Genomic DNA, 13,057 nt, shown 5'->3' with positions numbered 1-13,057 from the left:
TGTCAAAGAAAAAAAGTGATATTGTGCCGATCTGTGCTTTTCCCCTGGGGGTGACTTTCACCCCCTACTGGGGGTGAAAAAATATATGTCCAAAATAAGTCCGGAAATGGATAAATTGACTAATTTTAAGTAACTTTTGTTCTATAGAGCTTTTTCGCCAAGTCAACAGTTTTCGAGTTATTTGCGAATGAATATGTTCATTTTTCAACAAAATAACTACATCTTTAGACGGTTTTTCGCAATTAACTCAAAAAGTAAGTATGTTATCGAAAAAAACGTCCTTAGCAAAAATATAGCATGTAAAAAAGTAAAAAACATGGTGTACGCGTTAGGTCTCTGGACCTCGTAAAACCAGAGTTATAGCCAATGAAATATAGATTCATATTCACCAAATTTCAAATAGAATATTTCGAAGTGAAATATCCAAAAAATTAAGCAATTTTTGGGGAAAAGCCATTATAACTTTTTTAAAGTGTTTAAAAATGCTTTAGTTTTGTTTTTATAAAAAGTTTCTAGCATTAAATTTAAGCAAGTTACGCTAAAAAAAAAGTTGGTCCCTTTTGTTTTGGCAAAAAAAATCGGAAAGACCACCCCCTAATTAGCAACTTAAGTGAAATTAATCGTTACCGCTCCACAAATTATTTTACTTATTTTGTGTTTATATGATCTGTAAGTTTCATCGATTCAAAGTGCTTATTTTTAAAAAAATTTAGTTTTAAAGTAAAACTTTTAAAAATTTTAGTTTTGAAAACTATGCTTTTTTCAAAATAACTTAAAAATTGTTAGAGATACCAAAAATCCCGAAAAACAAAAAAAGTCAGCATTGCTTTTCTCAATATTATGTATTTTTTTGTTTTTCTGTTAGACAAAACTTTATTAAGATTTGGTGTTTCTAAATGTGCATACATTCGTGATCAGTGACTCGTTCAACCCCTTTTAACTACAGCCCTTTCAAAAATAATGACTTTGAACCGATGAAACTTTCAGATTATATAAACAATACATACACGAGTCAAAAAACTTTTGAAGTCGTAACAATTAAGTTCATTTGAGATACTAATTAGGAGGTGATTTTCCCGATTTTTTTACCAAAAAAAAGGGACTAACTTTATTTTGAGCGTAACTTGTTTACTTTTGATGCTAGAAATTTTTTTTATAAGACAAAAATGAAGCTTTTTTTTAAACACTTTAAATAAGTTGTAATAAGTTTTCCCCGAAATGCGCTTCATTTTTGGTTATTTCACGTTAAAATATTCCATTTGGAATTTGACGAATATGAACCTATTTTTCATTAGCTATAACTCTGCTTCTACTAGGTATAGAGACGTGATATACAGGGTGAGGCAGATAACTGGCCTATTAGAAATATCTCGAGAACTAAAGGCAACAGAATCATGAAAATTGGAATACAGGGGTTTTAAAGGATGATCTATTAAATGAAAATATTTTCATCTCTTTGCAACTTCCGGTTATACCGGAAGTTGATTATAACTTCGTTTTTTTTAATGGGACACCCTGTATATTTTTACATTTTTGGATTCTCTTCGATGTCTTCTTTCTTAAAATATGAGGATTTGTAATGTTATACAGGGTATTTTAAAAGATAATTACGTTTTTTTATTAACTTCGTAGCAATCTCCACACCCTGTAGAATTGTAGTAGTTTGACAACTAAAACTCTACTTACGTTCAAATGATTTTTAATATAGTCTACTATTGTTAAGAATCATTAGTATAGCTAAATTTTTAATTTTAGTATACAGGGTTGGTCGAAACTCGGAATGAGTATTTTCTGAGTTTTCTTAAATGGAACACCCTGTATTTTAGTATTGTAATGAAATGATATTTTATGGTGCTTTTTTATTTCTTAAGCATTCCCTATACCTAACTGCTTTAATTTGTGCTTAATTGTTAGTCGCACCAACAATCTAATTACGTAGGTATTTTGATAGATAAACCATTATTGGTAATTTTAAGGATCAGTCTGGATTAATATGTATTTATTTCTGAAAAATTATTTGTAATTGTTTATTTTCACGGCCAACCTAATAAAATTTTACGTATTTTTTGTTGCAATTAATGTTTAGCTTTAATCACCAATAACTCACAAATTAAAGCAGTTAGGTATAGGGAATACTTATAAAATAAAAAAGTACTATGAAATACCATTTCATTACAATACTAAAATACAGGGTGTTCTATTTAAGAAAACTCAGAAAATATTCATTCCGTGTTTCGACCAACCCTGTATACTAAAATTTCAAAATAAGCTATACTAATGATTCTTAACAATAATAGACTATATTAGAAATCACTTGAACGTAAGCAGAGTTTTTAATGTCAAAATATTACAATTCTACAGGGTGTGAATATTGCTACGAAATTAATAAAAAAACGTAAATATCTTTTAAAATATCCTGTATAGTATTACAAAATCTCATATTTTAAGAAAGAAAATATTGAGGAGAATCCAAATATGTAAAAATATATAGGGTGTCCCATTTAAAAAAACCAAGTTATAAGCAACTTCCGGTATAACCGGAAGTTGCAAAGAGATGAAAATATTTCCATTTAATAGATCATTCCTCAAAACCCCTTTATTCCAATTTTCATGATTCTGTTACCTTTAGTTCTCGAGATATTTCTAATAGGCCAGTTATCTGCCTCACCCTATATACACCATTTTTTAAAAAATTTTACAGGCTATATTTTTGATAATAATGTTTTTTCGACAAAATACTTACTATTTGAGTTATTTGCGAAAAACCGTCTAAAAGCGTGGTTATTTTGTTGAAAAAATGAAGATATTTACTGGCAAATAACTCGAAAAGTATTGACTTAGTGGAAAAACTCTATAGAACAAAAGTTACTTAAAATTAGTCAGTTTATCCATTTCCGGACTTACTTTGGACGAATATTTTTTCATCCCCAAGAGGGGGTGAAAACCACCCCCAGGGCAAAAGCACATATCGGCACAATATAACTTTTTTCTTTAACTTGCTAGCTAGGTGTATGCCAAATTTCATGCCAATCCAAGCGGTTCTTTATTATTTAGAGGTTTTGCAATATTTTGCTGTTAAAGAACGGACTAAGGTGCTGTATTTCAAAAACGATTTGTATTTTCTAAATGCCCTGATCTAGTAAGACTAAATAATTTTTTCTTAAAGGATCGTGTTACGTCAATTAGATGAACCGTTCAAAACAATTTCATTATCAAGTGTACATATTTAATTGAGAAGCGTAATTGTAAATAGTTCTACGACTTCACTAAGCTGCTGCAAATACATATATAAATAGACATTCTAACAGATAACTCTCTAATAATAATATGCACAAATACTTTTCAAAAAAATGTATAAATATTTAAATTTTAGTGTAATTAACGAGTTGTTCAAAATAATAGGTCTTAATAAATTACTAATTGATTTGTTAGTTCGTTAGCACAATAGCGATGATTGATAAGCACGTGGAAAGTACTAATAAGAATGTTTCAAATAGTGATTTAAATGAGAAAAATGAAGAAGAGACGGTTTGGCCCCAAATACTGGCTATTTTGGCAGGTACGTTTCTTATTTTTCCTCTTGTAGCAGAACAAAGTACTGTTTAGTATGTCGTTGCAATGTTCACTTTTTACTGGTATCAAATATAGTAAATATATGGTCTTGTATAAATATGTCCTTTTCTGAACAAGCTTTGTACGTCCTCTATTTTATGTTCTATTTCTATCCTGATTTCTCTTTCTATTATTATTTCGTATAATTTTTCTACTACACACATTAGGGATATGCCTCTATAGTTCTGACCGTCTATTGTGTTTCCCTTCTTATGTACTGGTAAAATTATTGAATTTGACCAATTTTTAGGCGATATTTTTTCTTCCATATTAGGTTTAGGATGGGCATCCTAAATTCTTATATATTTTTCCTCTTGATTAACTTCATTGCTCCGAGGAGCTTTTCCATTCTTTATCTTTCCTATTGCTTACTCTAGTTCTTCCTCCTACCCTGTATAGCTTCTGTTTCCCCTGTGTTTTCCTGTGATTCACCAATTACGTCGTTTTCATTTTCCTTTGATTTTCTTTGCTCTCCGTTCAACAGTTGTTCGAGATGTTCTCTCCATCTTTCCATTACATCCTTGTTACTTTTTGCCTAATTTTTGTTGCTTTTTAGGTTTCTCAGTGTTCTATATAACAAATTTACTTTTTATTTACTGTTTTCGTCCATTTTTTCTTCAAACTTGTCCCAGCTTTTCTTTTTCACATTTTTGACTATTTTTCAACTGTTATTCTTGTATTATAAGCATTCTTGTAAGTTTTCTTGTAAGTATTCTTTCTTTCATTTTTACTTTTTCAAAGTTATACTTCTTTAGGCGCGATTGAGAGTAAAATTTCATAATACTGCGCGCATGCGCACACAGACAGTATGGCGTTTAGTTGCTAAATCTTTCTAGTTATGTATAAATATATCAGTGCAAGAAAAGGTGTGAAAAGAATATATTATTAGTGTTTTTAGTAAATATATTTATTATAATTTTTGTGTCTTTGGATTTGTCTTCCTCAGGAGTAAGATGAGTATTATTAAAACATTTTATTGTATATTTATTATACTTCACCTTGTCTGTTTGTTACCGTGAATTGTCATTAGGTACGTCCGAACCGACACAGACACAGTCCTCGTAGGGTATTTGGTATAGCATTCGGCTAGAGATCGAGAGGTCTTGAGTTCGAATCCGGAGCAATCCTATACTTTTTTTATTTTTTTGAAAGCGGTTAGCACAAAATTAGTTTGGTGTTTAAAAAAAATTAAAACAAACTGTTTAAAGTATATTTATTTTTAAGAAATCATATAATAGAAGTATAACTTCTTACGTGCGTACAAAGTACACACACATTCTTTTTTTATTTCGATTTTTACCACCTCATTCCACCATGGTGTCCGTTTCTTTTTTTGAAGTTATACTTCTTTACGATCGAGAGTGAAATTTTATCACATGCCGGGCGCATGCGCACAGACAGTATGTAGTTCGTTGCTAATCTTTCAAGATATTATATATGTATCAGCGCTGTCCGCGCAAATAAGTAATATTATATCAATACAGAAGTAAAAACTTCGAGATGTATTCTGGTATAAAATCGTTTATTTAAAACTATAAAATGTCATGGATTGCAGAACGTTTTCGTTCTAAACAGAACATCTTCAGTGCCTAGAATGAAGTATTTCCACGTTAGTTTAAAGCAAAAGGTTAAAACTGTGACTGTTAAAATGAAAAATGTGGGAATACTTACATCCTGCCGAGTATTTTGAAACTAGCACACTGTAAATAGTGTTAACATCATAGTATATGGTTTACATAATGTAATGTATTAAAATGATATGACTACAAGTCGATGTTGATAGATAAAGTGGAACACATGCTAAAAGGGTGCCATAGTTCCCTGCTCGAAGATGCTAGGTAATTGCCAATTCAATGGGCACAGACCAACTGAGAAATTAGGAAGTGGATATACAATTTGACAAGGGTGACATGACATGACAAGATAAAGCCAATTTTTGGTTAAAGTTTCATTTGATTTTGGATTTTTTAATAAAATGCAAAGGTTTGTCTGCAAAAATAATTTAAATTATTTGAATAAAAAAATCTACTGTAAAGTTTAAATTAGCAACTCTCTATTCCAGAATAACTTATAGATTCATTAAATTTAATGCAGATATATTTCATGGTTTAAGTTGTGACGTCATCGGATGTGAAATGACGAGATGAAAGTTGAGTTTTGTTGAAGCAAGGAAATACACTACATAATAAAAGATAATTAGACTTGCGTGGAAAAACAAAGCTAAACAAACCGAAAAAACCAGAATTTAAGAGTATTTTTATGTGATGAACTGTTGGTTGCCTAACAAGGCAAGCAGGCAACAGGTTGAAGGTAAACGGTAGAATATTGCGAGAAAATATTCTACCGTTTACCTTCAACCTGTTGCCTGCTTGCCTTGTTAGGCAACCAACAGTTCATCACATAAAAATACTCTTAAATTCTGGTTTTTTCGGTTTGTTTAGCTTTGTTTTTCCACGCAAGTCTAATTATCTTTTAGTATGTAGTGTATTTCCTTGTTTCAACAAAACTCAACTTTCATCTCGTCATTTCACATCCGATGACGTCACAACTTAAACCATGAAATATATCTGCATTAAATTTAATGAATCTATAAGTTATTCTGGAATAGAGAGTTGCTAATTTAAACTTTACAGTAGATTTTATTATTCAAATAATTTAAATTATTTTTGCAGACAAACCTTTGCATTTTATTAAAAAATCCAAAATCAAATGAAACTTTAACCAAAAATTGGCTTTATCTTGTCATGTCATGTCACCCTTGTCAAATTGTATATCCACTTCCTAATTTCTCAGTTGGTCTGTGCCCATTGAATTGGCAAGTACCTAGCATCTTCGAGCAGGGAACCATGGCACCCTTTTAGCATGTGTTCCACTTTATCTATCAACATCGACTTGTAGTCATAACATTTTAATATATTACATTATGTAAACCATATACGATGATTTTAACACTATTTACAGTGTGCTAGTTTCAAAATACTCGGCAGGATGTAAGTATTCCCACATTTTTCATTTTAACAGTCACAGTTTTAACTTTTGCTTTAAACTAACGTGGAAATACTTCATTCTAGGCACTGAAGATGTTCTGTTTAGAACGAAAACGTTCTGCAATCCATGACATGTTATAGCTTTAAATAAACGATTTTATACCAGAATACATCTCGAAGTTTTTACTTCTGTATTGGTTTTTAAACTATGGTATACAGCCAACTATTGGGATTTTCCCATTGATTTTTCATATTATATCATATAAAAAGAAATATTAGTGTCCTTAGTAAATGTATTATTTATTATAATTTTTGTGTCTTTGGAATTGTCTTCCTCGGGAATAAGATATTTTATAATAATAGTAAGTATATTATTTAAAGTATTTTTGTATACTTCACTTGGTCAGTATGTATGAGAAATCTTGTAACCTGTCAAAGCAAAAGGGATATAGCTCAGTGGTACAGCGTGTGACCGGAGATCAAGAGGTCTCGGGTTCAAATCCCGGACAATTCATATTCTTTTTTTTATATTTTTGGTATTGTTTTAATAAAAAAATTTTAAAAGTGGTAGGTAAAGAAAGTTAGTTTAATATTTAAATAAAATATAAATAACCTGTTAAGTATATTAATTTCGTTGAAATCATAATAATAGAAGCATAACTTCTTACGTGCGTACAAAGTACACACACATTCTTTTTTTTTGTCATTTCTTTTGTTCCAACATACTAGTTTTCCTGTATTTATTACAGCATCTCTAAATTTTTCCATTTTTCTTCTTTCATTTCTCCTTTTTTTGTTCATTTCCTTTTCTACTTCCTTACATCTAATTTTGGTTGTTTCTTCCCTAATTTTGTATATTTTAATTATTTGATTTACTATTCTAACTGGTAAAAAAGCCACAATTTAACTTAAAAAATGATTTTATTCATGTTTCGACTTCCACTTCGGACGTCGTTATAAAAATACAAAATATTACTAAATTAAACAAAAATGTTGTTTTTTAAGTTAATCATTTGTTAAGTTAAATTGTGTTAATTGTTATTGTTAAATATTTTAATTATTATGTTCTTGTATTTTTATTCTAGTCTTCTGTGCTCTGTATTTCTATTTATTTGCTATTAAATGTAGTTTCCAGTAGGATCACTGAATCACTGCCTATTTCATAGATTCTTCTCAACCTTACGCCTCCTATCCAGCTCGTTTTTATTAGTTTTGAGTATACTCGTAGTATCGTCAATACTTGATTGTTCGTTCCTTGATATGATTTCTCTTGCGATCTGTATCTTTTTGTGTTAGAAATATGTAATGGTCATCAGGTTATTGCCTAGACAGAATATGTAATGGTTTTTCGACTACATCCGATCTCTATTTGCTAAAGGCGACGATAATGAACCACCAACACCTGGAGTTACAACAAACGAAGAAATAAACATCGAGGAGGGAGAGGTAAGCATTAAGAAAATTAAAAAATAGAAAATCTCCTGGAGAGAACAGAATATCGAACGAACTCCTAAAGTATGGAGGACAAGATATAACTAAACAACTATTAAAACTAATACAAAAAATAATAGAACAAAACAGAATACCACAAGAATGGAGATCAAGCATCCTAATACCTCTCTTCAAAAAAGGAGACAAATCGTACCCGGAGAATTACAGAGGAATTAACTTATTAAACACAACATAAAAATGAACAGCCAAAGTGATAACAAACAAATTGAATGAAATTATAACATTAGCAGAAGAACAACAAGGTTTTAGTCGGGAAGGTCATGCACTGACGCTATATTTATAATGAAGCACGTTCAAGAGAAATTGTTGGAATACAACAAACCGACATATTTATGTTTCGTGGACCTTAAGAAAGCATTTGACAGGGTCATATTAAAGGACGTTATCCATTTGTTATACTCGGGAGAGGTACCTCTAGGAATAATTAAAACGAACGAAAACATCTACCAGAACAACACAATAAAAGTAAAAGTGGACGATGAATTAACTGACCCAATTGAAGCCGGCAATGGTATAAGACAGGGGGATTCCTTGAGTCCTTTATTGTTCAACCTGATCATGGACGAAATAATAAAAAGTAAGAACTAAAAAAGGATACCAAATGGGAGAAAAACAACTTAAAATAATCTGCTATGCGGACGATGCAATACTAATCTCTCAAAGTGAAGATGATTTACAACGTATGCTGCACCTCACAAAAGACAAAATGCATGGTTATAACAGCAGATCCAATAAGATGTAAATTGGAGTTAGAAGGTCAGATAATAGAACAAGTGATGGAGTTTAAGTACTATCTAGCTCATCACACTATCTTGCTACGGAAGGCTCGAAACAGAAGTGGAAGATCAAGTGAATAGAGCAAACAGAGCCGCAGGTTGCCTGAATGACACAATATGGAGAAATAAAAATATCGAAAAAGAAATTAAAGGGAGAATTTACAAAACAGTCATCAGACCAATAGTGACATACGCGGCAGAGACACGACCCGACGCAAAGAGGACAAAAAGATTGCTCGAAACATCGGAGATGAAAACCCTTCGAAAAATCGATGGTAAGACTCTATGGGACAGAGCTAGAAGTACAGATATACGATGGAGATGCAAGGTGTATAACATTAATAACTGGGTAAGAAACAGAAGAATAGAATGGAATGACCACATAAGCCGAATGACAACAAATAGGATAGTCAGGACAGCGAGAGACGGTTCCCCAATAGGAAGACGATCAGTGGGAACACCACGAAAACGATGGAACGACAACTTACTAGAGGCACATTGAAAAAACAGGCAGAGGCATGTCTATACAAAAAGAAGAAGAAGAAGAAATAATAGTTTTCCATTATTGTAGATTTAGTCCTCTCCGTATGGTCCTATGACATGATTACTATTTTGTAGAAGCCTCGGAGGTGTAACTAGAGAAGGTTCCCATTGTTTTCATTCTGGTGGGATGTAGAATAGCATTATGTTGTTTTATGTGCCATTAGAGTGAAAACTTAGTCTTTTTGCTAGCAGTTGCCGCTAGGGCATCTATGCCATTTCGTTCGTTGCAATCCGGGACTGCACGCTGGGGTTTGTTTTGGTTGGATCAGGGAGAGCAGCATATGTGCCTCCTGATGAGAGAATAATAAGTTTCGAAACCGGTAGGGGTGCTTGCAGCACTCTCTGATTGGACTAGAATATGGTTCGGCTGTGTTTTCGTTTTGCAACGAAATTGAAAATGGTTATTTATTTTTGATTACTATTTTCTTTGTACAATCATTTATTAGTCCTTGTAGTTTGTCCTAAAACGCATTCTTTTTATTTTTGTTGCATCCTCATCAGGGCCATGGAATATAATGAGGGTTTTAATTGCTTCCTTTGAGAACATCTCTATATCTATTATGCTCATTGGGATATTTCCAGTTCATAACTTCATTCATGATATTTTTCTTTGCTTTGCATGCTACCCCTTACTGAGCTCTCATTTTCTCTTCTACTCCACTGGTTCCTCAAACAATGTTGGTTCCTCTTCGTTTTGTTTGTTTCTGTTACAGCTAGTACACCATCCTTCTTATCTTCTATTTCTTTCCCCAGGCCTCTTTCTTTCCCGTTTATGGTTCTTACATTCTATGTTGCCATTTTTAAAACGAAATCCACGAGGAAAATAAACTTCGTGTAGCTGGCTGTATACCATAAATCACAAAAATACCAAGTTTCTTGTAAAAGGTATATATTAAAATACCCTAAATAAGGGTCACAATACAAAACGTTTTCGGATTAAGGAATCCATCATCAGTGTTTAAAAGCCAAAAATTAAGTGCCTGAGCCACCAAAATGTATTGGGTAAAACTCCTTTAAATGTAAATGATATGGTTGTTTTACATATTTATATAAAGATCATCTGATGTTAAAGGTATGCCTGGATGTTACCCAGGGCAACACAGGACTCTTCCCACGTGGTTGGAATTTTTTTGGAGAAAACCTCACATATTGGATTTCATTATAGTTGGCCATTGAAATCCAATATGTGAGGTTTTCTTCAAAAAAATTCCAACCACGTGGGAAGAGTCCTGTGTTGCCCTGTGTAACATCCAGGTATATCTTTAACATCAGATAATCTTTATATAAATATATAAAACAACCATATCATTTACATTTAAAGGGTTTTTACCCAATACATTTTGGTGCCTCAGGCACGCAATTTTTGGCTTTTAAACGGATTCCTTAATCCGAAAACGTTTTGTATTGTGACCCTTATTTAGGGTATTTTAATATATACCTTTTACAAAAAACTTATTATTTTTAAAACGGTCTTATCCTTGTTTCTGATTATGTTGCCCTTTAAACGTCGTTTCTTTCTCTCTGTGTTATCACCTGTATATTCATTCATGTCCTTATTCTGTGCTTTTTCTATGTCCCGTTCCATCCTCGTATTTTCTTTCACAATTTCTTTGAATTAGTTATGAACTAGCAATATTTTTATGTTTATAGATTTTAAAAAAATTACTTTTTTTAGATGTTATAATTAAAATATTATATTTCAGGTGGATTAGGAGCATTCACAGACGGGGTAATTTTTTCATGGACATCTCCGTTCATAGTCAAGATCGTACAAAATAAAGTGGATTATGATATATCAGAAGAAGAAGCTGCTAACTTTCCGATAATCCAACCAGTAGCTCTGATAATAACCGGCTTCCTGATCTCCAATCTTTGCGACATGATTGGAAGGAAGAAGGTGCTTCTTTTCCTCGCTGTACCTCACGTTATTAATTTATTATTATCGGCTTTTGGAAGACACATCTATGTGTTTTACGCAGCAAGGGTTTTCGCTGGTATTGGAGATGCTTTCCTTTGGTCAGCCTTGCCAATGTATATAGGGGAAGTAGCGTCGCCTAAGGTTAGAGGAGTTTGGGGAAATACGCTTGCTAGTGGTCTCTATATGGGGCAGTTCGCTATCAATGTGGTAGGTAGCTACTGCGACATCCCGACAACGTCCTATATCTTTCTTCCGTTACCAATTTTGTTTTTCGTGATCTTTTTGTTTATGCCAGAATCACCATACTACTATTTAATGAAGAAAGATTACGAAGCAGCCAAATCCTCTTTAAAATTTTTAACACGGAAGAATAATGTTGATCCTGAGTTTAATCAATTAAAACATGACGTTGAGCGACAACTATCGGAGTCGGGGACATGGAAGGATTTGGTGTCTATACAAAGCAATCGCAAGGCTCTTCTAGCTGGGTTTTTCTTAAGATGGTCCCAACAGTTTTGTGGAATACCAGTGTTTAACCAATACACCCAATTCATTTTCCAAAAGGCAGGCGGTTTGGTTAGTCCAAGAGTTGCTTCCATGATTTTTTCCGCTCTGTGTCTAATTTTAAATATCATAGTAGTTACTTTTGTGATAGATAAATTTAGCAGAAAACGTCTATATGCGTTCTCTTTAGTACCTTGTAGCGTTGTTTTGTTCGTTATATCCATATATTTTTACTTAGATCAAATGGTGCCTTCAGTAGATACAGCTTCTTTGTCTTGGCTACCAATTACCGCCCTTGTCAGCTACCAAGTAGTTACTTCTTTTGGCGTAACTGTGATACCAACTTTAATGTTAGGGGAGCTTTTTTCTTCTAGCGTCAAAGCCAAAGGTCTTACTGTCCTCATGATTGCTATGGCTGGTGGAGTCTTCATGACCAGCGGTATATTCAATTTGCTCAACACCTCTGTGGGTTATTATGCTCCATTTTTATTCTTTGGTGTATGTACCGTTTTGTCATCCATATCGTCTTTCTTCGTGATTCCTGATACTAAGGGAAAGACTTTGGAAGAGATTCAGATGACTTTGAAGACAACAAAATGATTGTGATGATATAAACACTTTTTTTTAATTATTTTCTTTAATATATATTCTTTCTGTGTTTTATTAATATAATTTAGGGAGAACTATAATAGAGGTATAAGTAAACAAAACGATTTATACACTTACTACAATACAATATATGAAGGAACTACAATATATGAAGGAACGAAACTAGACAGCAATTACTAAGTACGAATCTCCTAGAGGTGGATGTCTTGAAATAGAAAAACTGCCGAAAAATAATAGTACGTTTAATATGTACAAAAATGTGCAAGAAATAACTGGCCAACTACAAGTAATTTACTTGATAAACAAGGAAATATAGTTAATGAACAAGACAAACTGAAAGGGTGAAAAGGTGCAGGGAATGTATTGAGGAACTATTGGATGATGAAAAAACAGAAATTCAAATCGAAAATAGGTATATCGACTTGTCCAAATACAACCTTCGATGAAATGGAAAGAGCTAAAAAACTATCAACCTCTTTAATCAAATGTACGAAACGGTGCATATAGGTAACAATAGAGTGGCTATTGTGAACATTTGTAATGATACTAAAAAAAAAGGCTAAAAGATACAGCGATCATTGCACTCTAAGTCTCAT

The 13,057-nt window shown here is 32.5% G+C and overlaps 1 protein-coding gene across 1 annotated transcript; it reads left to right on the top strand.

The window, feature by feature from the left end:
- Nucleotides 1-3,235: 3,235 nt before the first annotated feature.
- LOC114340787 (facilitated trehalose transporter Tret1) lies at nt 3,236-12,511 on the top strand. Its single transcript, XM_028291557.2, has 2 exons — nt 3,236-3,559; nt 11,134-12,511. The coding sequence occupies exons 1-2, from the start codon at nt 3,451-3,453 to the stop codon at nt 12,450-12,452; spliced, it is 1,428 nt and encodes a 475-aa protein (XP_028147358.1). The 5' UTR covers nt 3,236-3,450; the 3' UTR covers nt 12,453-12,511.
- The last annotated feature ends 546 nt before the right edge of the window (nt 12,512-13,057 follow it).

The sequence above is a fragment of the Diabrotica virgifera genome, chromosome 1, assembly GCF_917563875.1.
Source record: "Diabrotica virgifera virgifera chromosome 1, PGI_DIABVI_V3a".
Lineage (NCBI taxonomy): Eukaryota > Metazoa > Arthropoda > Insecta > Coleoptera > Chrysomelidae > Diabrotica > Diabrotica virgifera.
This window is presented reverse-complemented; position numbering and strand designations above follow the sequence as displayed.

What these genes read in the sequence shown, in the direction of transcription:
- LOC114340787 (XM_028291557.2), top strand. Translation starts at nt 3,451, where the DNA reads ATGATTGATAAGCACGTGGAAAGTACTAATAAGAATGTTTCAAATAGT. An exon ending in AATACTGGCTATTTTGGCAG is followed by an intron (nt 3,560 to 11,133) that starts GTACGTTTCTTA and finishes ATTATATTTCAG; the next exon opens with GTGGATTAGGAGCATTCACA.